General features: G+C 50.2%; 1 protein-coding gene across 7 annotated transcripts in view; it reads left to right on the plus strand.

The window, feature by feature from the left end:
- The first annotated feature begins 1,901 nt into the window (after nt 1–1,901).
- Nucleotides 1,902–26,825, plus strand: part of BCL11A (BCL11 transcription factor A) — a 76,346-nt gene continuing 51,422 nt past the window's right edge. For 2 of the 7 annotated variants that reach the window (XM_071582206.1, XM_071582202.1), the window contains exons 1-2: nt 1,902–2,843; nt 8,475–8,804. In XM_071582206.1, the coding sequence (XP_071438307.1) occupies nt 2,789–2,843; nt 8,475–8,804 (385 nt within the window). In that variant the 5' untranslated portion in view covers nt 1,902–2,788. Of the gene's footprint in view, nt 2,844–3,814; nt 4,066–8,474; nt 8,805–26,825 lie in introns of those variants that run through there. The other 5 variants (XM_071582200.1, XM_071582199.1, XM_071582201.1 and 2 more) reach the window with 4 other exon arrangements.

Consider the following 26,825-nt stretch of genomic DNA (forward strand, 5'->3'; position numbering starts at 1 on the left):
TCACTTTGTGTCCACGACTGCTCGTTAAACAGCCTCGTTCCCTTCCCCTAAAAATACAATGAAATAAAAACCCACCTGCATTATTAATCTGCGGTCATGCCGTGTTAAAAATGTCTTCTCACTCCTTTTCTTTCTTGAGGTTTGTTATCTCCCTCCAATCACATGACAATGCGAAGCGCTGGGAGGGGGGGAGACAGGAACGAAGGGGAGCCCAGCACTATTGCGATCAAATGCTAATATTAATAATTATCCAGCCAGGATGAAATATTATTTTTAAGGCAGCGAGTTTCCATTTAATTCGAGGCATTTTTACGGTGCTGGAATTAAGGGCATGCTGATGGTAGGAACATCCTCACTGCCATTCATGAAAGCATCTGTAAAATTAGCTCCTGACTGTAGGTTGTGAGATGCGGTCTGGGAAGTCACCTCTGGAATCTCAAACACGGCACGATAATGAAACACATTTAGTTGTCACCAAGTGCTTAATTTGCTATGATTTTTTAAAAGAAAATCAATCAAACGATGCCTTCGATTGGGGATAAGCACAGGTAGGTGTTCTGATGCAGGTTGGCTTTAGAGAGCGTAATGAATTGTAATTCAGAGGAGTGTTAACTGCGAACCGCAGAACCTTTCAGGGGTAATAAAGTCATTACTTTTTACATTGCAGCCGCCTTCAGAAGCTTTATACGTGCCATTAGATATAAATCAACCCCCATATATATATCTCCATCTCCGCTACAGACACACACGCCCGTTTCTGTAGGATTCGCGCAGGGACCTGTGCACGCTTGGCACAGCGAGCCCTGCGAGCGGCGTGAGCCCGGGAGCCGCCGCTGGTGTCACCTGCGGCGGGGTCCGACCCCCGTCACGTCCCGCATGTGCTCCCGCACCCATGCCCGCACCGGGGTCGTCCGTGCCGGTCTATAAAGGAAGGGAGCGGGGGGCTGAGCGGCGGGCGGGCGGGCGGAGCCGGGGGGTGTTTGGGGGGCGGCTGGCGGGAAGCTGAACCCACCGCACGGCGGAGCGACTCGGCCCGGCCCCTGACAGCTCTACCGGTGCGCGGCCGGGCTCGCCTCGCCAACAGGTCCCCGCCGAGCGCCGGCGCCCTCCCGCCCCTCGCTCCCCGGGGCGGCCGCGGCTCTGCCCGGCGAAGTCTCTCTTAAGGCGGCGGGCAAATCCTCGTTCCCCCGGGGCTCCCGCCCGGCGCTGCGCTCCGGCTCTCCCCGCCGTCCCGGGCGCGGTTATCCCCTCGCACTCCTTCGCAGCCGCACTTTGCTCCACGCGCCCGTTCGCCTCCGGAGCTTATTTCTACCGCAACCTGATCCCTCCCGGTGCCGGCAGCGCCCGCCTCGCTCCGGGTCCTTTCGGCGAAGTTGCAGCCGCCGCTGCATCCTCCCAACTCCAGCCACTTCTCGGTGCCTCCCGCCGCCTCGGCTCCCCCCCTCTCCCGCCCTCCCCCGGTGCCAGCCCGCTGCCCGCGCCGCCCCGCCGCCGGCAGACCCGCGTTTCGCTTTCGTTCGGAGCCTGTGGCTGCGGGCAGGGCTCGGAGCGCCGCCGGGGGAGGGAGGGGGGTTCCGGGCTGGAGGGCGAGAGCAGCTCGCGGGGAGAGCTGCGAGGTCCCGCCGCCCTCCGCTCCTGCGGCTTCTCCTCCCGTGCCTGCCGCTTGCTCGCCCGCCAAACTCCGCTCGCCGCTCCCCCGCCCGCCCCGGGGCAAGGCCCGCCGCTCCCCGCCGAAGTTCCCCGCGGCCCGGGCCGAGCCCCCGCCGCCCCGCAGCTCCCCGCGGGGCCGCCGCCGCCGTCCCCCGGGGACGGGCCGCAGCTCCCGGGAGGAGGGGACTCCGCGGCTTCGAGGGGGATGGGGGGGGCGAGCGGGGAAGCCGGGAGCCGGATGCCCCCCCCCCCCCCCCCCCCTGCTTTTTGGGTGGTCTCCGGTCCTACCTGGCTTCCCCCAGCTCCCCCACCTCCTCGGTACAGCCCGCGGCCAGCCTGCCCCGCAGCCCTCTCTGCCCGGCTCTGGCTTCACCGATGTGTTTGCTTTTCCATCGGGGGTGTGCGTGCGAGAGCTGCCGCTGCCTGCCTGCCTGCTCGCTTTCTCCCGCTCCTTTTCCTCCCTTCTCTCTCCCCGTGTGCGTGTTTAATTTCCCCCGCTCGCCCCTCTCCCTGCTCCCCTCCTGCACCCGCTCGTCCGCGGCCACTCGCGGCTCCGGCCGCCGCCCCCTCTGCCTGCGGCCCCCCGGCTCCATTCGGCAGCGTGCGCCGGGCGGCCGGTGCACCCCCCCCGCCGCGCCCCCTCCCCTCTCCCCCCTGCGATCACTGTCCATTGGCTTGTCCTGCTCTCTTTTTCATGTCCAGCCCCTGATGAGTGTCCATTGGTGTTGCCTTCGCCTTCCCTCCTCCCCTCTCCCCGGCTTGCCCTGCCCATGTTTTGTATGTCTCTGTCCATCCAGGCTCCTGACGTTCAAGTTCGCAGGGACGTCACGTCCGCACTTGAACTTGCAGCTCAGGGGGGCTTTTGCCATTTTTTTCATCTCTCTCTCTCCTTCTCTCTCTCCCTCTCTCTCTCTCCCTCTCCCTCTCTCTCTTTTTTTTCCTTGCACAAAAAAAAAAAAAGCCATGACTGCTATCCCACAATTCATCTTCCCTGCGCCATCTTTGTATTATTTCTAATTTATTTTGGATGTCAAAAGACATTGATGAAGATATTTTCTCTGGAGTCTCCTTCCTCTCTAACCCGTCTCTCCCGATGTGAACCGAGCGACTCACAAGCCACCGAAGCCACCAACCCACCATGTCGCGCCGCAAGCAAGGCAAACCCCAGCACTTAAGCAAACGGGAATTTTCACGTAAGTAACCCGGAGAGCAATTTATTTAATTTCCCCTTCACGGATTTAATTTTTAATTTGAGCGAGAGCAGGGAAAAAAAATTTAAAAGTGAGAGCGAGTGAGCGAGTCGGGAAAAAAAAAATTAACTCAGCGCAGGCTCGGGATTCTCAGCATTCCGGTTAATTTCTCCCTCTCTAATTTAATCACCTTGATGACTTTTCTTCTCTTTCTGCCCGTGCCCCTCGCCCAGCGGCGCGCACTCCGCTGCCCCGCTCCGCGCTCGCCTCCCGCTCTCCGCGCTCTTTGGCGGCAAGAGCGGCAGCTCTCGCTTCGGCACCGGGCGAGGCGCGGGCGAGGTGCGGGGCTGCCGGGGGCAGAACCGGTCGAAAGTGGGAAAAAATTCCTGCAGGAGCGGCGGGCTGCACGCCGAACACCCCGGTGGCCGTGCGGACGGGTGGGAGCTGCGGGTGAGCGGAGCGCGGAGAAAGTCCGGCGGCCGGAGCCCCCCGGGCTGCCGGCGGGCTCGCCCCCTCGCCCCCCGGCGCCCTCCCGGGGGGGGTGCCGAGCCGAGCCGGGTCGGGCCGTCTCCCTTTTGTTTCCGCCGCGGGGTGTGGGGTGGCCGTCCCGCCGCCCCCCGCTCTCCGCCGCCTCGGGCCGGCGCCGTGCGGGGCTCCGCCGCCCCGACCTCGCCCCGCGCCCGCCCCGCCGCCGCTCCGGCTGGGGCTGGGGCGGGGGGCGGCACCGGGCGGCGAGGGAGCCGAGCCGAGCCGCGCCGCGCCGGCTGGGATTCCCTCCTCGCCCTCGCCTCGCGTTCTCCCGCTCGTTTACTATTTTTTGGAAGATTTTCAAAAAAAAAAAAAGTGGAAGTGGATTTTGATTGGGAAAAATCTCGTGTCTGAATGTTTACAAGCACCGCGTGTGCGGGGAGCCTCCTGCCAACAAACACAGGCGAGAGCGAGCCCGGGCTGAGCACACACACACGCGCGCACACACACACGCACACACACACTCGCACCCTCACACCCGCGAACGGCCCTTTCTCGCCGCCGCATTTCAACCCCAAACCAAATCCGCTCTCCCCGGGAGAGAATAAACAAACCCCGAGCCCCGCCAACCCGTTCGCAACAAAAACTCTCCGGCTCCCTCCGTCCCTCCCTCCAGCCGCCACCACACACACCAGGGCTAGATGCAAGATAAGCGGGAGCGCTCTTTGCACAACAAAAGGCAACTCGAGCTGGAAAGGTTTGGGGCGAGGGGGGTGGGAAGGAAGGGAGAGAAAAAAATCCTCTTTTCCTCGGGGTGAGCCGGGGGGAAGGGGAAATGCTGCATGTTTCTCTTCGCTCCTTTCCCCAACCCCCCCCCCCCCCCGCCTTTTTTTCTTTATTTCTTCCTTTCTCTTTCGCCCATTGCTCCTGGCGGGTTTTGTTCCCTCCCAGGGATGGCAGAAAACCCAGGGCCATTTCTTCCTGCCAACCATCCCTGGCTGCCTCAGCCTTTCGCAAAAGCCCCCAAACTTTCCGCCGCGATTTCTCTCCCCCACGACCGCCCAAACATTCCAGCCGGGTTCGCACATGGAGCGAAGCAGCGCTGGCTCTGCAGGCGGGCAGGGCCGAGCGGCGGCTCTGCCTACCCCAAGTTTGCCCTAATACCCGGGGATGTCGCGGGGGCTCAGCCCCTCGCCCCCTCCCTCCGTCCCCGGTTGTTTTCCCCCTCTCTTTTGGGTACTTTTCGGGATGCTTTTTTGTTTTATTATTATTGCCGGGGGGGGCTCGGGGTGCAGCATCACCGGCCTATGTGGGGGTGCGAGTCCCCCTCGAAAAGGGGGTACGGGGAGTGATTTCTCCGATCGGCCGTGGGAGTGCGGGGAACGGGGATCGTGGCGGGACCGGGGACCGGACCAGGGACTGGGGGGGCTCCGGGTCGCCTCCCGGGGCAGCGACGACGGGCGGGGATCCCCGCGGCTGCTTTTCGCCGAGATACCCGCGGGCCAGCGCGGAGTTGCCGCACGTGCAGGGCGGGAGCGGCGGCCGGGACGGGCCCGGGGGATCCCTCCGGCGAGAGCCGCCCCGGGGCTGGGGAAAGAAAAGAGGGGGGTGGGTGGGCCGGCAGACGCGGGGGAAGGGGAGGCTGGGCCGGGGGAGCGGCGAGCCGGGGGGATGCGGCGGCGGGGCCGGGGCCGGGGCGGCGGAGGCGGCGGGCGGGCTCCGTGCCCGATTCGGTCGCTAGGAGGCACAGCGAGATCAAACAAGCGGGCAGCCCCGCGAACTTGAACCTGGCCGGCTCCGCCGCTGCCTCCCGGCCGGCGGGAGGGGGAGGGCGCCCAGCTCCCTCCCCTCCACCCCCCTGCGCCCCCCCTCCTTCTTCTTCTTTGTTCTTAATTTTGCGCGGAGTTTGCTTGCTCCGGGAGGCAGCGGGGGATGCTCGCCTTCCCCCTCCCCGGGTTTCCCCTCACTCCTCATAACGCGTTGGCGGTTCCCATTGTACCCCCAAGTCTTTCCCTTTCCTTGCACCGTAGGAGCCCAGGACACAAACTTGGGATTAAACAACCCCTCTTCATCCTTCCCACGGTGCGGTGCGGGGAAATGCTCCGGCAGCGCATCCGCATCACCCCCCGGGCATTTCCCCGCACCGCACCGTGGCATCCCCTGCTCTTCCCACCCCATCACCCCCAGTATCTCCTTTCTCCCGACACTCCAGAAGCCATCCGCTTTTGCCGATGCGGTTGTTTTGGTGACTGGGAACAGGGGGAAGAAGAGGGGAGTAGGAGGGTGAAGGGGGAAAGCTGAAAAGACATGTTGGTGGAAGGGCAATTTGCATGAAAAATAGAGACTCATGATTAGGGACCCAGGCAGGGAATTTTGATTGCCCCAGAATTAAAACATGCATTCTGCAAATCTGAGGCAAGACCACGTGAATTATATTCTTGTGTTTTCTTTGTAATTCCGATATTTTACATTTTGTTTTAAAAGTATCAGTCATAATAATAAAAAACATAATTTTTGCCGGCTCTGCCTCCATCAGGAGCCAAATGTTTTGCAGCGAACACGGTGCCAGCCGTATTTCATACGTTAGTATATAATTCTTGTTAATTAGCAATAATTTACGTTAAGAGCATAGAAAATGTTGAGGTTACAGGTTTTATATCTGTACATTTGATCATCTTGTTATTTTCAAGAACTTTGCCTCCTATAAAATTAATTAGGTGAAATGTGGAGGTGTAATCAGCAACCTCTGAATTACCACTTCATTTCCTGGTTTTGATTGTAAATCAGCCCAGTCCATACAGACTTTTAGCAAAGTCTATTTTTGTTCAGCGCTACTTTTAACTGTCTGCTGTCGAAGCAGCGGGTTACCTTCCCCTGCTAAATAATAGTGACAGCGTCAGAAAGGAATCAGGCCGCGGGAAAACATTATAATTGAGTAATGATTATGCAGAGCCCCTCGCTAAGCCAGTTGCAAGGGGGAACACGGGTGATTTTGTGTCTTCTGCTGCGGAGAGTCGGTGAGCTCAAAGTTATATTCGCCAAATACCTTTGTCTGCGGCGTGCAGAGAGCTGCTGGTGGAATTAGTCCTGCCATAATTTACTCCCTCAGTCTGAACTCAAGGAACGGCTGGGGAGAAAAAACGCCATGCCCGGCAATCCGGCAGAAACACCCTGCTCCTCTCTCGGCTTCCTGAGCAGTGGGAGACACACGCTGTGCCTCTTGCCGGTCTGCAAGTTTAGGGGAAAACCCCAGCGATTAAGACATTGTTTTTATTAATATGAATGTAACCTTCATATTCCTGTGGTTGACCTTATGTTAAATTAGAAGTAGTACTAGAGGCAAGAAATGATGGACTGGATCCCTGTGTCCTAGTTGGAGCTGAGGTACGGCGAGGTAGTGTGCTCTTTCAATATTATTTTACGCAGCACAACTGGGAGCTACTCCAGATCTTCTTCCTCAATATTCAGCCTAGGTAGGGTTGAAATAAATTTAACCTGAGTTCACTGGATTTTTGCACTTTATCAAAATCAGTTCCAATATTGTGCAGTCAAATTAAAATCTATTTTTTGATTCTCTGTGGCTTTAAGTTCATTAAATGTGAAATTGGCAGCCAGCTAAAGAAGGTCAGGCTGATTAACTGTTTAGGAGTTGTGTTCTGTCTCACTTGCATTACCTGGCAGTGTTTTGAGGTGGGTTGTGTTTGTAGTTCCCTCTCCCCCTGCCTGCTGCTGTTACTGTGTATGTTGTATTGCGCAGACAGAGGAAGACCAACACGCTGCTGGTATTTATTTTTTTTTCTTCTGAAAGGCAATAGTGATGGAGACTTCACAGAGAATGCCAAGGTATTTCTCTGCAAATTTAACCTAAAAAAAAAACCACCAACAGAAAAGAGAGCCGTGTCTGCCTCCTTAGAGCATCCACTGACGATTCTGTGAGCAGAAATAGCCTCATAATGAAGCTTTTTGGAGCTCATTCAGAAAATTTGTCAACTTTGACAACATTAGGCAAGGTATTTTGAGTTTAAAGAAGGCGCTTCTCAATGTTGCAAGGAAATGTGGCAGTTGCTTGGCCAGGCTGATTTTTAGATGCTGAAGGCCACCAGTGCTAACACGTTCAAGATAATTTAGGCATTCCCTTATTTCAGGATTAAAAAGCACAAAATGAGTGATTGCCTCATTTCCTTAAGTACTAAAAAATATCCCATCCATTTAATACCTCTGGGTGGACTTCAGTGAATTTGCTATTTATTTGAATCGTGAGGAGTAGCTGAAAAGTGAAAGGTGCCTCCCTTGGCCCCGCAGGCATTTCTGCTGCACTTGCTTTTTATCATTTTGCTTTCTGCCATTTATTTATCTATCTGTTTATTTATTTATTTGCCCCATCCCCTCCCTCCCCCATGAGTAACTACTGCCTTTAGATTTTTTTTTGAATTGGAAGCCGCAGACAGGCTGACAGGGACAGTGGCACAAATTCATGTGTATAGATATGCACGTGTGTTCTGAGGGCTGTGTGTGCCCCGTGTGTCGGTGCCTGGGTGTGTGTGGCCAGGCAGGCTGCCTCTCCTTCCCTTTCCTTCTACACACATCCACACGCTTTCTGCATGACATATACGGGGAATATGCACTATCTGTATATATTGAAACACCTTTTGTCTATGCTGTGTTTCAGCCTTCTGAATTTTAGAAAGTGGGTCTGGCTCGTGGAAGATACACACCCATGTGTGTGAGAGAGAGTGTGTGCAGTGCTTTTAGCCTTGAATTCATGTACATAAATAATACATCCCGCAGCAAAACACCATATTCGCTTCCCTTCGTAGCAGCACAAGTTTTGCAGTTATTTCAGCCTGTTCATTTAATTTTAGCACCGAATCGTTCAGCGAGTCAGAAATTTGCCCTCATGTAGGAACACGGGGACAGTTGCGGTGCTCGCTCTGAGTTCTGCAGGCTACAGCTGCTTCTGCACAATCTCTTCCCTGCAACTGATGAATTCATCTCCTCGCTGCCGTGCTGACAGCCGCGGTGCACGGGTGTAGCTGGGGGGGAGCAGGCGGACGCGGAGAGCGGGGTGTAATATTCATGAAGAGGGGTCTCGGCGCGTTCCTCCCCCCGCGCCCGGTGCCTTTCCCAAGAGCTCTAATGATTCTCCTTTTGTTTCTCAAACTGCAGCCGAACCTCTTGAAGCCATTCTCACTGATGACGAACCTGAACATGGCACGTTGGGAGCTCCGGAAGGGGACCACGACCTCCTCACTTGTGGCCAGTGTCAGATGAACTTTCCGTTGGGGGACATTCTTATTTTTATTGAGCACAAACGGAAACAATGCAATGGCAGTCTCTGCCTAGAGAAGGCTGTGGATAAGCCACCTTCACCCTCACCAAGTGAGCTGAGAAAAGCATCCAATCCCGTGGAGGTTGGCATCCAGGTTACGCCAGAGGATGACGATTGTTTATCAACGTCATCTAGAGGAATTTGCCCTAAACAGGAACATATAGCAGGTAAATTACAGCAAGGAGAAGTGTTTGCGAGTTTATTTCCGTTTCAGTTGCAACGTAGCGTGTTGGCAGTTGTGAACTGCTGTGTGTGTGTCTGTGTTCTGCTCGCCGTGACGGCTGGTGTGTTCAATACCCTCCCTGCCTTCGGTTGGTGGCGAGTGGTATTTCCTGGTGCCTGCGCAGCGGCAGGAGCAACAGGCACGTGCCGTGCCAGCCGGTGTTTCCAACGGTATTGTTTGAGGCCACTCTCGTGGTCTGCCTGTATTGTAGTCACCGTCTCCCGGTGTCTCGCCTGCCGTAGTGCTGCAGGAGGAGGTTTCAGCGAGGAGCTTTCGAGTCTTTGGCAAAGTCAGGGGTGAAAGAGTTAACTGAGCATCAGCCAGCCTTGGTTCCATATTGGCTGTCAGCGTATGGACTGTAATTAAACACAGCCCCATGGCAAAGTGACACCACCGACCTTGACTTTAAGATGCCATTTTCGACTGGCCAGGCCAGAGTAGAGAGGGCAGTTGCTGAAGCGCACAGACATGCTTATTCGGAAAGTTTAAGGGCATGTTGGAAATTTCAAAAGGTTGGTTTGACAGGAAAGGCTGCTTTCTGCAGCCTGCCTCCTCAGCCAAATGATAAATGCTTCGCTGTGCTCTCTCTTGTCTCTGATGTGGTTTTGACAGATGTATCTTGATTTTGTTTGCGGTTTACACAACCACATGTCAGCCGTACAAATGTCCAAGGCAGAGTTCTGTTTTGTGCAACAAACAATATGAAATGTAATTTTTAAAAAAATAGGGTGAATAATACCATTTCTTAGCTTTTTCTTTTTTAAGAAAAGGAAAGCCATTCGCTGTGCAGATATTTTCAGAAACGAGGTTAAAAAATAGAGTGTACCATGTGAAAGAAAATCCCAGAGCCCTGGGAGTGTAACAAGGCACGCTCTGCTTTTAAAATCCTGCTAGTAAACAAAAGTACTACCCATTTGCAGCGGGTGTTGCAAATCACTTCAAACCGCGCCAATACTTCTGGTTGAAAAAGGCGAGACCGCAGCGTATCAACACCAACAAACACCTGAACCGGTTTCAAACTCCCCCTCCAGTGATGTTTGGGATGTGGCACTGCCGGTACCTCTCTTCTGGGAGCCCACAGGACCGCTTGGGGTTGTTGGAGGCGCAGTACATCATCTTGTGATGTGCTGGAGCTTGTCTTGGGCTTGCTTTGGCCACAAAGTTAAACCATAATAGGGCAGTAGGAGCAGGGAGGTTCAGTGCGATACTCCGCAGCCTCCCTGGCCTCCAAACCAAACCGGCTGTCAAATCACGCTGGAGAGCTGTAGTTTTGAAGGTCTTGTGGTGGCAGCAGATACGTACTGGAGTGGGGTGTGTGTCTGTGTGTCTGTCTGTGCACGTGTCTGTGTGCAAAGCCATGTGTGTGCCCACGCGTATGTCATGTGATACTGGATAGATACTACTCCTGCAGAGCAGTGGGTATTTCTTTGAACATTAATATCTGTACATTTAAGAGGAAACAGAGTCTAAGCTACATTCTGAGTGAGACTTGAAAACCCCAACAATTCCCCATATTGCACTTCCCAGACATGGGTGTTGAAGGTGAGTTTTTTCCCAGTGTGCAGAGTGCAGTGCCCATTTCCATGTGCTGCCTGTGATCTGATGGGAAACGAGCAGAAGCATAGGGCATGATTAATGAAGCAAGAGCCTGGCGGAAGGGATTTGTAGTCTTCCGAGCTCTGGAGCCATACTAAATCACCAAATATGGAGGAGCGGCGGTGTGATGTAACGCTGTATTTACGTATGGCGCCGCTCTGCTCAAAAGACAAAACACAGTGTCTGTCAAGCAAGAATTAAACATACTGTCCTCCCCTTGGTCCCAGATAGGTCCTTGGGCTGGAGGGATGGAGTTCTGCAGGAGGGGAGCCTCCTTCACTGGGGGTTTTGCACTGGCATTCGTTTGGCACGGGAGACTCACGTTGCGTGGGACGGGTGATGCGAAGAGAGGAGGATTTTGGTTCATGCACCGTCATGGGGCTGTTAATTCTGAAAGGGCTGTGGTTTTAACTGACTGTAAACCGTTTAGTGAGCTGAGACAGTGGGTGAGGAGAGGGGCACATTGGCAGGGGACTGATCCTGCTTGCTCTTACATGTAGGGATCACCTTTACTCTGCAGGTGGGCCCGGCTGGGAGTGGGTTTGGTGCCGTGCAGGAGGGTCTGTGGTCATGAGTAGACACCTAGATGCAGCTGTCAGGGCTCTCCTGCTCCAGGTTTTCTCTGTGGTGGTGTTCAGCTGTGCTGTGGACAGGAGGTCCAGGAGTGCAGGTCCTCTGCACCTCTTTGGCTGGGCTGGAGCCAAGGGACAGTTGGTTGTTCCTGTTGGTTGGGAGTGCAGCGTGGCTGTGGGAAGGGAAGAACATGCACCACTTATGGGGTGTTGCACTATCCCCTACCCTTTGTGTTTCCATCTCCCTTTTCACCTGGATGAGTTCAGATTCCTTGTGTCAGAAAGAAGTGTAGTGATAGCTGGAGTGACCCATTGCTTGTAGCCAGTAGTTTGTGGGGTCTGGGAGTAAAATTACCAGTGAGGGTCGTGGAGCCTGAGCTGTGGAGTTCAGGCTTCTGGAAGGCCCTTTCAGTGAACCTTAGGCTCTTCCAATTCTATTTTACATCTGATCTATGTGCAAGAATGCAAAATGCAAAAGATACCAGTGTGTAATTAAAAAAAACCACAGTGGCTGCCTTTAGGAAATTATACAGAAGTTGGAGCAAGTGATTGTTTCTGGTAAAAAAGCAGAACGTAGGGATTTTGTAGCAATGTAAAAATGTCCCCAATTAGTTGTGAGGCTGAAAGATCTTCTAGGTTAGCCCTGGATACAGAGGTGCTGTGGGTGAGCTCTGGGTGTGGTGTGTGCTCTCTGCCTGTAGTTTTGCAGTCAGTAACTCAGGATGTTACAGTAAAATACCATGTGAAGATAAGTAATGGTTAAGGATCTACAGAGGATGAGGCAGCGAGTCATCCAAATGCAGGGAGAGATGATCTCTGTTTTAACTGTCGCTAGGCTGCTCTTTATCCTCGCTGCTTTCCAGAGACAGGGATGAGTACAGGAGCTTATGTGTGTGTGCACCCTGTGCAGTAGCCGCGAGATCCGTGTAGGTGCAGCCCTGTGCACGTACCTGGCTCTTCATGTGGGTGTCTGCCTGTGCACAGCTCTGCCTCGCTATAAAAATTTTGAGTGATGCTGATCCAGCGCTAGAGCTGAAATGTCATAAATTTAGCTGAAAATTAATAGGATATGTTGTGTGGGTCCAACGAGGCAGCTTTCATCAATATGTATGTCAAAGCCTCACCACCAGATACCGGCAGCCCGTGATTTGCAGCGAGGGCGACGGCAGGGCTTTAGTTATCCACTCCTGTATTTTACAATAGGGGGAAATATTAACTGAAGTATCTGGAGATCAGTGAATGTAAAATTGCTGTTCGCTTATTGAAAAGGCTGAAGAAATATTTATCGTCTGCCGGTGTCAGGTTTTAGCGGTTTGTTTGTTGAATGTATAAATCCGAGGGAATTAATGAAAGGGTGGGTTTCGGGTGAGGAAGGCTCTTAAATGTGACTTGGATGCAGTTGGAGGAACACTTTGGAGTGCTGCTGTGTATTCCCCTGTACGATGCCGAGTGTGCATCCGTGGATGCTGTATTTACTGTACAAAGAGGGGAGGAGGAGGGGAGGTCAGCTTTCCTGCTCAAATCCTATATTCCCAAGCTGCTCGTGGCAGTCAAGTAAAACACGTGGGAAAATAGTGTAAGAAAACGCTCTGTCTGCAGCAGTTGGGGAAAGGTGGACGTTATTTGGTACTAAATTTCAGACCGAGTATGTTTGATTATTACAGTTCTCAGGAGATAATGTCTTCGAGCAGAAATTTTCTTGGGCTGTTAGTGGTAGCTGTCATTATAATTCTGTAGGTTTTAAATGGTGATTCCTTATTTTGTTTTGTTCTGGAGACAAAAAACATATTGCTGTCTGCATTGGATAGTCAGCATTGCATCCTGACTATAAGATGAAACCTTAAAGATAGAGGGGGAGAAAAGGGAGAATATGGGAATATTTTGGAGTCAAATTCCATCTGCTTTCCCCATACAAAGAAACAGAGGGCACAGGCTGGGTAAAATATTGCAGGCAGGAAAAATAGTGAGGGTGCTGCCCAAAGGCTCCCACTCCTGAGGTCTGGAGCACTGTGTACAAGCTGTATTGGTAAATAAGACAGAGAAAGGTTGTGCACCGGCAGCTTGGCTGTTTTGTCAAAGTACAATGTCAGAGAAACTCTTTCTAAGACAAATTGTAAATAGAAGTGTCATGATGATTGCATGATTGAGCTCTAGAAGTGTCTTGCAATTGTTGGCATTGTCAGAAGACTTTTGAAAGCTTAATTAAAGGCGGTGGCCTGTGCGGCTGTGAAATTTACTTCTGGGGGGGAAAACTGTAAGAAATGTAGGGGATCAAAAAGTTGCTCTAATGCTGCTCACACGGGGATGCAGGGAAGAGTCAATAGTTTCCTTGCTTTACCCATTCCCTTTTATAAATAACGTTTTTTGAAGAAGCAAACACGTGACACTAATATCATCCTTTGTACGAGGTAAAGATTGTGTTAGTTTTCCTATTCCCTGCTGTTCCAGACAGTTAATGTAAAAATGGCTCTTTATTGGAAACACAAATAGGAGTTCACTCAAAGCACAGAAGCAGGGTAGAAAGTTTGCCTCAGCAAGATCCTTCCAGGGGAGCATCAGAGTGTTGTGGTGCCCTGAATATTTCTGGTTTGGTGTTTTTTTGTTTGGTTTTTGCAAATCACATCTTTTAGTTTAGAGGCTGAGAAATGTATTTTGTGTTATTTCTCCAGTTGTGTCGGACACTAAACTGTGGAGCTCTCCACAAGCAGAAGCATCACTGCACCCAAAATGCTCGTGGTTTAAGAGGCAGCCCAGCATATGTTGAGCTTCATATAGACCCTGAAAGGTGCACGTTGGCATCACGTGCCGAGAGCGCTTTGAAAATCATGCGCGTAATAAACGCGCGGCTCCGTGCGGTGAGTCCCACCAACGAGTGCTGGCTGATGGAAACTGAGGCAGGGAGTAAATTAAACACCTTCTAATTAGCTGGGTGGGAGAAATAAAGTCTTCCCTAAACATTCCCATAATTTGGTAATGCCTCTTCTAAAGAGGAGTAGGCCTATTAGCATCACCCCTAATGTATATGAGGGTTTTGTATATGCAACCCTCAGCCCACGAGCTCTTTCTTATTTCATTCAAATAATAAAGACGATTAAAGAGGCTTGCGAGGCACCGTTGGACAATGGGAGTTCAGCCTCCAGTTGTTTGCCTGCACTCGTCCTCATTACGGGAATTTTTTTGGACAAAATTCCCTTCAAGCTTCGATCTGGTTTTATATCCAATAGGACCAGCTTTGTGCAATAAAAGGCGTTTAGCATCAAGCTGGACATGGCCTGGCACGTTGCCACTTGTGTGTTTTGTTTTGGTTTTTTTTTTTTTAGCTAATCGCTGAGGATCTCTCATTACCTTTGTGCTTGTTGTGATTTTGCTGGGGTCGTGATGCTGCCAGGGATGTCATGAGTCCAAGGAGGTTGTCTTGTCCCACTGGCAGGCGGCTGAGCTTCCGTCTGGGAGCACTCGGTTTTATGTGTCAGCTCCTGGGATATTGCACAAGTTCATAAAACACACCGGGCTCATATATTTTAATACATTAAGGCAGATATATATATATATTTTCATACTAGTAGCATAGCCCTAAAATTAACCATTGGTTGCTTGTTGGTTTTTTTTATTCCCCTGGGCTAATGAACATATTTTATTTCACTTTGTACAAAGACTCCTGGTAACGTCGGGCATAGCAGGTTTGGGCCCACCATGGTTGGTATCAGTACATGGATTGCTGTGATTTATGACACACTTTAAAAAATAGCAGGCACATTAATGGACCCACAAACTCCCTGAGCTGTTGGGATGATCTGACAGAGAATTTCCATGAAACAATTTACTCTTTAGGGCCCCCATCTTGGGCGTGCTTTGCTCCTCCAGATGTGGACCAAACTTGCAGGAGCTGGACCAGCAACTGCAGACCCCCCTGAGTGGGCAGACCAAGTGCTCACATTATTCAAACCCTCCTGTGTTAATGCCAAACCCATTTTAAAGCCCGTAAACATCCTCCCCATCTTTCTAATCAGGTTTAGTATGCAACGCACCCCGCGTGGGGTTCAGCCAGTTTGTTTTCCAACCTTTATTGGCCAGCTGCACTCGCTGTGCATCTCTAAAATATTTCAGTGAGTTTTTTTTGCTCTTCTTCCACGAGGGCTGGTAACTTGGTGGCTGCTCCCCGGCTCATTCTTCATTCGGAGGTGGCATTGCCTGGGGTTGGCAAGGGAAAGGTTTGCGGTGTGGGGTGTGGTGAGGTCAGCCCCGATCCCAGCAGGGAATTTGTGTTCTTCATTTGCCTTTACAATCGGAGCACAGCTACTGTACCTTGGAGCAGCTCTCAGGTGTGAGCTCAGATGGGCGCATGTAAATGTCCTGTCAGATGCAACACAGGAATATTAATGTTTCCTCACCACCACGCTATAATAAAGCTGTACACAGCCAGCTTAATATGCAGCTGGGCTGGGGAATTGTATAAAACTTCGATAGCCTGGTGTGAATGACAGCAGCGGAAAAAATATTCAATATGCCACAGTTTGCATTCTTGTTTGCCTTTGATCTAAACCAAAATGAAAACATCCACTTCTTTCCCTCCTGGTTGCGTATAGGTGTCCTTCCTCTGCAAAATTGGGTCGTAAGTAAGGAAAGAAAACAAAGTGCCGTGCAGAATTATTTGAAGCACATTAACGCCAGCCCACTGGGGATGTAATTTTTTCAAGTATTAGCAAACATTTATTTTTTATACTTGGGATCGTTTGCTTTGCTTTTCATTCTTTTTTTAGCATCTGGGTCTGGTTGAAACAAAGAAAACAGAGTCATCACAAACAGGGGCCGGAGCCTCCTTTGCCCCCCAGCTGCGGGCACAGCCCAGGCTGTAGATCTCCTAACAGAGGTTTCATTTGCATCTTCTTGTGTGTTCAGCTCTTCAGCTCCATCTGAAGGTGCCTGTTTTTCAGCGTGGCCGTGTTCGAGGATTTTTAATAATGTGCTCATTTAACTGAATCAACAGCTGTCAGGAGCAGTTGTAGTAAATCCACGAAATGCACAAAGAAAAATACATACGTTTCCTGAAACAAAACACTTGCAACAAATTGGCTGCCAAAAAACCTGCTGAATTCTGGGTTTGCAGACAGTGCACCAAAGTGTTTCTTCTCCCCGGAGACCTCTCCCCGCTTGCCTGCTGCAATTCTGCTGGAACTTTTTACCTGAACAGGTTGCTGTTAAAAAAAAACAAACCACCACTTCCCCCTGTTTGAGGACTGTGGAGTTTTGGTGTTCTGCACTAAATAGCTGAAACACCAGGAGTGGGGCAAGAAGAAATCCAAGTAACTGTGTTGCTGACAAGGCAAGGGGCTCGGTCTCCCTGTGAAACAGCTGCAGGAGAAGCAGAGCTCCCACTCTGCCCTTCCAGGTAGGCGTTGTCAGGGTGCTCCGAGCTCCGAGGCAGCCTCAGAGGGTGCAGGATTTGCACCAGAGAGGATGCTCCAGCCCAGGGAGACCTGGGGAGCTTTGGTCAGTCCACACCAAGGGCTTCCTGCTTCCATCCTCCCACTGCTTTGCCTAAATGCTGAACAATTACACCTACAATTTGATCTTAGCTGCAGATAGAAAAACCTCTGCCTAAATAAACAATGGAATTACTGCTGCACAACAAAGGCTCAAAGAAGAGCCCTGCCTTTAGTGGTGTTATTATTGTTGTTGTGGATAATACTATTATTGTTATTATTACTGCTATTACTACAACTATTACCTTTTTAAAATAACTACTCATCACAGTTTCTCATTCCTTCAGGAAGTAAGGAATTTCATTTTGCATTCATTGCTTTTTTAATTGATTTAGCAGGTAGGGAAATATAAAATGCAAAAATAAAAATGCCTTGTGTTGCCCTCCCCTTCCCCAAAATTTACAGCAATGAATTTGTCACCCGGCATTACTTTGCTTCAGCATCACGGCTGGTTTGGCTTTTTTTTCCTGGACATTGAATGAATCATGTGGGTTTTGTTGCATTTTAGCTACCAAGTTTATTCTTTGTGGAGTAAGAGAATAGATCAGCAAAAGTGTCGTTCTTCAGCCGGGGCATCTCCAGCGCACAGACAGAGAATTTGCTGTGCGCGGGTGGCCAGGGGCTTTTCCCTGTGCTTCTCTCCTATTGATGCTGATTTTCACGTTTAGGAAAGAGCTGTTGAGCAAAGGGAAACAGCAGTTGGGGAGCCTTGTTCTCTTTAAAGGAGCTAAAACACAGTGGGATGCGTTTGGAAAAAGAGATAGAGGCTGTATTATTTTGTAATAAACTATAAACTGTCCTATGTTAAATTTGTGTTACGTTAAGAAAAAATCAATAAGGAAAAATTAAATTCTGATAAAGATACTCTTGGATCTTTGAAAACAACTGCTGTCCTTTCAACTAAAACATTTGAGGAGCTTCAAAGAGTATGTATTTCTTCTGATCTTAGAGCTGTGTGACTGGTAGCAGGGAAAAAAAAATCTTATTCTACATACAAGTGGATTGCTTAACAAGTCAGCACAGACACATACTTGTTTGTACCATAGAGATAAAAATTCCTGTATAAAAATAATTCAGTTGCTGACAGCAGGCATTGTGCTGGGGCTGCCTCTTTTGTGCTGGCCGGGGGTCAGGGACCACAGCTCCCACTTTCTGCCGGGGGGAGGCTGTCACCATCGCTTGCTGCAGCCTGGAAGTAAGTTAATTGCTGTATTTTAAGGAATACTCTGAGCCCCGTGGTGCGGTTTTTATGTCTCAGGAAGAAGTGAAAGCAGTGAGGGGAAAAAAATCTCCTAATGGGGGAGATATGACTTGAGGGCAGTTTGGGAGCGAGGCCTTCAGCAGCTCGGTGACCCGGCGGTAGTTCCTAAACTTTTGTTTTCATTCTAATTCCAATTTATGCTGTTACATCCCACACTGGCCCTCCCTGAACTCTGCTCGTGTGGACTAACATTGGTGTCGGGAGGAATCTGTTAGAACTGGGGGCTCGTGGCCGGTCCAGGTGTTTGGTGCTGTGGCTGTCGCACAGCACCGTGTCCTTTTGGTCCAATAAATGTTAAAAAAGCAGAGTGTTAGCACAGCTCTGGGCATCCCCTTCGTAGCTCTGCAGGGCCATGAGGTTGGGAAAGGCTGGGGAGAAATTATTTGAACGTTCATTCAACATCCAAAGTTGGGGTGCTGAGCAGGCAGTCACTGCTTCCCTCCCTACTGCCCCTGGGATCGCTGGAAAAACAGTCTGCCCTGCTCTGCACCCTTTGGAAGGTGCAGGCAGGATCAGGCCCTGCTGGGGCTGGCCGGGAGCAGCTCCAGGTTCGGGAGCTGGCGCTGAGCGGTGCCCCCACAAACCAGTGTGGCGCGGCGGCTGCGGCTCCGCTCCCGGAGCAGAGCGGCTCGCTCGGTGGCACGAGAGCCTTTCAGCCCTCCCTTTTAAATGCAGCCAGTCCCTAAAATTATTGCTGCTGCACTCTGATGAAAATAATGTTTTTATAATACATTTGCTGTTTACACGGAAGATGTGACTTGAGGGGAAAAAGGCTTTTTTGGAGGGTGGTGGAAATCTTGTTAATCTGCTCTCGGAGAGCGGCACACAATACTGCCTATGAGCAAGTCTGTGCTGCTTTTGATAAATTACCATGTTTAGAGATAGGTTTGGCTCTTAAGGGCTTAGTTTTCTGAACAAAGTCCATAACAATGTTTTCTGCCTCTGTTTGTCTCCAGCCCCTTTGGCTTGACTCGGAGCCCTGTGTTTAGTTGAAGCTCCGTCTGGAAGATATAACAATTTTGCATTAAAAAAATAAGGAAATCACAGGAAGAAAAACCCTTTTGCTTTTTGGATGAATCTTACTGATAATTTGCTAAAGCTCATTTGAATTTTAAGCACTTCTTTAATCTTCAAAGGCTAAATTGCTTTATGAATATGCATGGTGTGGGCAGACTTTAGTTCATTACCTAGTTGTAAATTCTAATGACCATTAGGTCCTTGCAGTAATTGCGAATTGTTTTGCATTTTTGATTGGCCTATTAACATGTGCATTCGGCACACATCAGGCCAGCCTGTCAGGCTGCTGAAGGAGAAAAAAAAGGTGAAAATTGTTTTATAGCACCAAGATTCTTAGATTTTCAATCTTGGAAAATTGATGATGTAAAAAAATTAAAGCGGTGTTTTTTCTTCTCAAGATTGAAAGTTCACCAAGAGATTTGACATATTTAATTTACATGATGACTTTGCACTCCTTCATTAATGCAATTTGCATATGAAGCTGTTGTTAATCACTTTTGATCATGTTTTGTGTATTAGCTGCCTCAGTGGCTCTTCTCCCTCAGATGCTCCAGTAGAAAGCAGCAAAATGATGCATCTTCTTGCCAAGTTTCCTTTAGTGAATTGAGGAATTAGGAGTCTAACCTTGAGTAATTAAATATGTTCTATCAGTTCTCTTTTAATGTTAAGTACACTTGGTTGGAAGTGTAGAAGGAAATTGTTCCCATTTGGGGGAGACATTCCTTTAAAAAATAAGTCCACATACATAGATAGAGAGGAATTATTTTCCGTGATCTGGAGATGCCAGGGCAGAAGGGAGAGGTGATGGCAGGGCAGGGTGTGGTGGTGCCTGGACTTTCCCTGTGCATGACCAGCCTTGAAGCCACGTGCCCTGGGCCTGGCCCTGTGCTCGGTGTGTGTGTGCAGAGCTGCTGGTGGTGTTGGGGTGGTGGTGCTGTGTTTGGGGGCACCTGTGCCAGCGAGCGAGTGCCCTGGGTGTAGGAGCAGGTTGTGCCATCGGTGCTGCTCCTTGTCCAGTCAAGCCTTCCAGTTGCCTCATCGCAAGGAGGGTCTTTTTCTCCTGTCTGTCCGGGCAAGGCGTTAATCATCCGACCTTCCTTGCAAACTGGGAGGAGAAACTGGGAGCAGCCTGGCTGGAAGCCTGCCCAGCTGTCGTAACCTGCCGGGGCATCCTGTGCCTGGCCAATGCCGGAGGCCACCCTGCCACCCCTCCTTCCTGGATGGAGCCTGTCCCCTGTCCCGCTGATCCTCGTGCTGGGACACCGTGACTCCGACTGCAGGATTGGGCTCTTGCCTTTGCTTCATCCCTTAGTTGTCCGTCTCTGGTAATTGATGCTCAGCTTTGGTTTGAGAGTTTATCGCTGGATAAGAAGATGAATCACAAGGGTGAAACCGATACCCTGATTAAAGGGACTGCTTAATGAAAGAAAATAAACAGAGAGGGAAAATGCCCATTCTGGAAGGAACAGAAGTACAGTTTTAACCTCGGTGAAGACCTACTGCTGCCCTTCCATGACTTCCACCCATACCACGCTAAAAGCGTGGTTCAGTTCAAAGTTGTTAATATTCAGCTGGGAAACAGTATCCAGAACACAAATAAATTATTAAGTGCATGAACTTTTTCGGCAGTAAGATGAACTGATGGGGTCCATCTGTGAGATCCAGGGGCTTTTTATTTGTGTGTGTCGAACGATTCTGCCCTCTCCGACTTCATAGCCTTTGGTCCCTGGCCAAGCGCATGCATAATTGATTCCACACGCGCTATCATTTTCTTGATGTAATTGCTTTAGTAAGATATGATGAAATCTAATGGATAATTTACTATATGAAAACGACAAAAAAGTAAATGTTCCTGTTTTGTGCTGGAGAGTGCCCAGGTGACCTGCATGGGGAGGGAAACCCACGTGTCGCCTCTCCCATGAGCAGAGATGGAGGTGAATCGCTGGAGAAGTTCAGAGCAAACTCTCTGTAATTATTCAGAGTTTTACAACACAGGTGAAAGCAAAACACTGGCATTGTTTGGACACTTTAGTTTTTCTTGCTTGCTGTTTTAATTGCCAGAATGTGAACTCAGAAGAAGTTCTCTGCAGAAGGCAAGGGGGAGTATTTTTAGAAATCAGCATGTCCTGGACTTGCTGCCCTGGGCTGCAGAAGGCCCTGACATTGGTGCCTTGCCTGGCAAAAAGATCTTCTATTCTGGCTGCTTAAATAATGCACTAAATTAAATTCAAGGCATCGCTTGAGCTGGATGTATTTTTAGGGAGTTCAGAAGTGTATAAATAACAAATCCACATATAATTCCATCCACATCCAAAGGAAAATATTCCACTTCAAAATTTGACATCACGTTGGTCTTTAAGAAATGATTTGTTAATCTCATTTCCTTTCCCCCTTGCTACCCAGCCCTGGAGTATTGTGTATTCCTTTCCATAATTTTTTAAAATAGCTGTTTGAGGTAACATAGACACAAAAACATTTTCTCATTTGCTTTGCCCCCCCCCCTCCCGCCCCTGATGTTTTCAATGCACTAAAAGAGGAAAAAATATCCGAGGCAAACCCACATAACTGTAGCAAAACTGTTTCTGAGCAAGTCATAATAATGAACAACACATGATCTGAAATGTGATCAGCAAACATATACTTATGCCAAGGAATTTTTGCCATTCACATACCAAGGTTCTGTAAATCAGTAAACCACGGCAGAGGAGCCCCCGGCACAGCGAGGGCAGGAGCAGGAGCAGGAGCAGGATGGGCTGCCCAGCAGAACTATCTTGTTCACAGAGCAGCTCTTCCACCTTCCTCCTCTCTCTCTCAGTCCATACAGCAAAATCTGCAGACTTTCAAGAGGGAAAGTGCTGCCTGAGTTATTCTCAAAAGCAAAAGCAGACAAATAAGTAGCAAAGGAATGAAATTTCATTGCAGTGTTCTATGGGATTTTTTTTCCTTCCCCCACCTCCCCATCTTATACAGAACTAAAATGTAAATTACTTTCTGGTCCTAATTGGATTTAATTATTTCTTTAGGAGAGGATGGGTGGGAATGGCACACAGCTGTCCTAACAAAACAAAGGAGCCAGAAAAACCTCACTTTCCCCCATGTTGGCTAATAAACAGTGCAGAGGATCTTAGTGCTGGCAAGCAAATGGAGCGCTGTGTGGACCTGGGGAAGGGGTAAGAGCTGTGGGCAGCCGGGAGCACTATTAGGAAAAGGCCAGGCTGGCCGTTAATAAGTGCCCTTAAATGGTGATTTGTGGTTTCCTATTAATTTCTGTAACTGCCCTGTTTTTTAGAGCACCCAGCCTGGCCCTTCCCTTAGCCTAAAACACCTTGCCCAGATGCTTTGGCCTTGTGGTGAGACCCAACCTCAGTGCTGGGCTGTGAATCTCGCCTGGGAAGCACCAATCTCACTGTGACACTGATGGCAGGAGGGACAGGGCGTGAATTTGGGTCCCCTACACTTGGTGGGGTGTTCCCAGTGGGAGGAGGCTCCCTGTGCCCCCTGGGTGGGGTTGGGGGTACTGGGGTGCCAGCAGTGGGGTCCAGGTGAGGTGGTGCTACTTCACAGGTTGATGGCACGTTGTGCCCACGGATCTCCAAGCGCTTTACAGGCTTTAATGAATGTGACCACTAACGTGATTTATAGTGCGATTCATTATTGGTATTGGAGGGACTGTATTCTTATTTTGTCATTTGCTGTTAAAATTAATACACTCCATGCTGGCTATAAAAGTGTATTTGCATTTAATTGCAAGTCAGAATGAATTAGTGGATATGATTTAAACCCGAACTCACTCCTTAAGAAGAAATCTTTAGTGGGGAAGGAAAAATCACGCTCGGTGCTGGATCTCTTTGGTGGACGTGGGGATTGAGTCAGGAGTGAGGGAGAGGAGGGGGCAGACGGGGGCTCAGCTCCTTTTTTTTGTAAGTCTTGAGGTTGCTTTCAGCAAAAAATGCCTTTGCCAGGAGGGGCTTAGGCAAAGTGGTCAAGCACATCTGCTCCTGGGAAGGTAGGGAAGAAAAGAGGTTACTAGTAATAGGGCAGCAGCACAAAGGGAAAATTGTACACTGGAAGCATTAGTCTCCTCGGCGGTGGTGTGGCCAGACTGGTTTAGCAGACAGGATGATAGATTGCTTTGTCAAGGGTCCCAGGGTGTGCCCTGAACTTGAAGCACTTTGTTTATCTTGAATAGAAAGGGAAAAGCACAGACATAATCGATGTCTAGTTTTTTAGGAGGGAGGAAGAGGTAGAGGAGGCAGAGGGGGGTGGTGGCGGGGGGGGGGGGAGGCCCTGGCTGTGGCTCTCCATTAACAGATGAACTTGGCTGAAGTCCAGAGTTTGATGAGAGAGTGTCACAGCCCCAGAGCCGGCCAGCCTTTTCAATAATTTTCTTTTTTTTGTACCTGCTGACTGTACATCAAATGCTCCCAGGTCTTTTGGCTAAAGGCAAGAAGAGGGAGAAGGGGAGGGGGAAAAAGACACAGCTCCATTTTTTCCCTCTGAACCAGTTGAGACCAGTCCCTTGGCCACGCACGCAGGTTCTATCATCTTTCCTGGCTCGCTGTTGGGGAAAAAAGAGTTGTCGCCGTGCCAGTAACCTGAGGGCTCAGGACAAAAAAAAAAAAAGAAGGGGTTTGGTGTTTTGAGAGGCAAACTAAACTTGAGAGTGTGAGAGCAGGAGGGGTGTGCGTGTGTCTGGGAGATTTCAGAGATAGCAGGAGTTAAACTGGGGGGTAAAAAGGATCTGTAAGGCAGTGCCTGCCTCACTGGTGAGGGTAGACCTGGGGGACAGACCCAGCTCAGGTCCACAGCCTGTGCACGACAGCACCTTTTACACAGTGGCTTCTGCCTGTGTAAATGACTTTCTGAAAAAATCAAATTGATCCCTTCGTGTAGACCCGTGGTTGGTGTGGAGGTGGCTGCACTTCCAGCCTTTACTCTGTCACAGAAGGTTGCTGCGTTGTGCACAGCGTCGAGGTGCTTTCTTGTAATGCCCTGGTGGTGAGAATGAAGATAAAATCAGATCTTTACTGGATTACCATTGCTTTTACTTAAAGTTCCTTGCTTTGCAAGAGGTGGATGCGGTGGGGTGTAGTTAATGAAGCTGCAGGGATGCTGCCTGGGAGCTCGCTGGGTTGGAGCTTCCAAAGGACACCTGGCTGGGGGTACAGGTGGCCCCAACACGCCTGTGGCTGGGCAACACGCTCTGAATTGACGGTTGTTTTGGGTATGTTTTTGTTGTTTCCAATTATGCTGTTTCGGACAGTTGTTCAGCTACTTACCAGTCTTGGCAGGAGGCTGAGCCTGTAACATCCTGACATTTTTGGTTTTTAACAGGCCAGTCTCATCGTGCTGGAACAAACAGCAGCTTAACTGCGTTTCACTTTAGCTGATCTGAGTAACGTGTACTCTGGTCAAACAAGGAACTCCTCAAAGGAAGATCTCCATGCCTTGTTTCCCGTCACGCTGATGGACAGAAAGGGAATAGCTGAGAAAGCACAGGCTTCCCCTGCTGCAAAGGGCAGCATTTCAGAGGTGTGGAGGGTAGGTTGGAGGGAGTTGGATCACCTGCCTGTCCCGTGTCCCTTTGGGGTGTTCCTGGCATCACGCCTTGCTGGGAATTGCCAGATTTGCTTGGCACTTGAGGCCCTGTCTCACGTGGCTGTCCCTCCTTGGAAGGGAGCAAGTTTAGGGATGGTGTCTGTCAGTGAAAGCTTTGCTTGGCCACCTCAGTCCATGTGGGGCATCCAGGTCTGTGAGTCCCATCTTTTGGGGAGGAGGCTGGGAATGTCGTATTCCATGGTTTGAAAATCCCAGCCTTGTCTCCTCTCCTTCCCCTTTGCATCCTTAACAAGCAGGTGGTGATGTGTGCTCTGCTCTGTGGGAGGAAAGTACAAAGGCTGGGAAGAGGCTGTGGGATACAGCTCCATGAGGCTGGGTGCCAGGGCTCTGGAAATCTCCCTCCTGAAGCTGGTTTTCTTCCCTTGCTCTCCACATTGTGTGTCAGACTGTAACTGGTTTGCTTGTGAGCGTCCCAGAGACTTGGCACTGTGATGTTTCTTCCCGGGCGTTTGCCTACGCAGTGTGCTGCTCCCGTGTGTAAATGCCTGCACAGGACGTCCTGTTATCTGCCCATCGAGGTGTTTACCTCTATAGCATCCATTACGTGAGGACCTCAGTGCCTCAGAGATGTTAATGAGCACACCCTCACAGTACTGGCTCGAGATAGGCAACCCTTGTTTGGCACAGGTGGGGCCGCCGCCCCAGGGGAGGCAGGAGAGCTGCGGCAGAGTGGGGATGAGAGCCTGGTGCTGTCCTGGGCACACTGCCCTTCCTCCCTGCCGGTGGATGGGCAAAGCTGGGAAGAGAAGCAAAGATGTGGTTGCATCCCCCAACCAACTTGCTCTTTGCCAAGACCTTTTTTGGTAAGGAGTCCCTCTCTTTCTTTGGCCCCCTCACCTCTTGGCCCCACGGAGGTGCAGACACTTGGTCTGGGGGGCACATGTGGTCGTGCGATGCTGCGTCCCTTGGTGGAGATTCACCTGGATAACTCTGGGGGAGGCAGTGGGGCTTGCAGTGGCTCCCTGTGTTTGGGAAAACAGCACCGGTAGCAAAGGCAGGTTGTACGTGCCAGAGACAAGACAGTGACCTCTGGGTCAAGCACCTGTGTCTGGAGAGCCCACGATAAATATTGTACAGTGGGAACAATGGGGCTGTAACAGAGCTGCGAGCAGAGGGGCTCAGGCCCAACGGCCGCTGGCTGAGAGGCTGCTGGGGAGCCGGGTAGTATTTCTACTTCAAACTGATTGAAACGTCGACTAAAAATCAATGCCGTTGACTAGCGATAATTTACAGTTTGCTCGGTGCTAAGTAGCCCTGCGGAAGGATGCGCTTGCCATGCCGAGCCGAGCGCGAGTGGTCCGGGCGCGGGGCTGAATCGGATGCATTATAGGTCAGCTCTTTATTTGTTTCATCACGACTTTTTACACAGTTGTCATGTAATTTATGGCTGCTTTCACGTTGTCAAACATTTTCATTGCAGCTTCTTCTTAACGCACTCCTGACACAAACACGGCTGCTTTAAAGACACTGTATTGTTTCATAATCTGAGAGGAGGACTATAAAACATCAAATTACACTATCTTCAGGCTAATCTAAATGCACTACAGATTGAAATCAGAGCTCATTTGTCCCTGATGCAAATTATTAAGTTCTAATTATAAATATCCATTTAATTACCCCATACATTTTTATTCTGCAGACCTTCTCAGCAATTCTGTCTGAGATACAGTAGATGTATAGGAGAAAATCTGCAGTAATTAATGTGCATTTCCTAAATAATAAAGAACAAACATGAGCCACTTTGTTCATGGATGACATATCCGCACACACATTTTTAGCTATCCATGTCACAGCGTCAGACGCTGAATGCTAATTCAAAAATAAATAATGGAAAAGACAAAAAATAAAAGTTTGGGGGTGTATTTCCTTCCTCCCCCGGCCTGTTGTGGAAATTGCTGGGTCTTTCAGTTCCTTCTGCCCTCCTGTGAGAGGGATGAAGGTGGCTCTGGGGGCCACAACATCTTGTCCTGGTGCTGCTCCTGAAGCCCCCTCATACTGGAAGCCCCACAAACCCAGATGCATCTTGCAGCAAAACAAACTGAGGGAGCATCTTTCTGCCATGTCAGCCTCCCCAACTTTTTGGTTTCATGCCCAACAGCAGCTGAGCAGGTCACAAAAGCTCCTCTCAAGCGGCAGTAGGGGATGCTTGAAGTCCTCTCCCTGCTTCTGTGCTCATGCAAAACCTGAGGGCAGGGACAGGCACAGAGGAAAGTGTCTGCTGGGGCAGCTCCTCCTCGCAGTTACCCTGGGGGTAAATCCCAAGTGGCTGCCCTGCAGCCAGGAGAGTCACTTGGTAGGCACAGCAGTGGAAATGAGCTTGGACTCAACCCGTTAGGCTTATTTATGTTCAGATGAACAGAGAGCCTCATCTACCAGCTACTGAATTCCAGGAAAAAACTTGGAGAGGGTGGCATGCT

This window comes from Pithys albifrons, chromosome 2 (genome assembly GCF_047495875.1).
Source record: "Pithys albifrons albifrons isolate INPA30051 chromosome 2, PitAlb_v1, whole genome shotgun sequence".
NCBI classification, from domain to species: domain Eukaryota; kingdom Metazoa; phylum Chordata; class Aves; order Passeriformes; family Thamnophilidae; genus Pithys; species Pithys albifrons.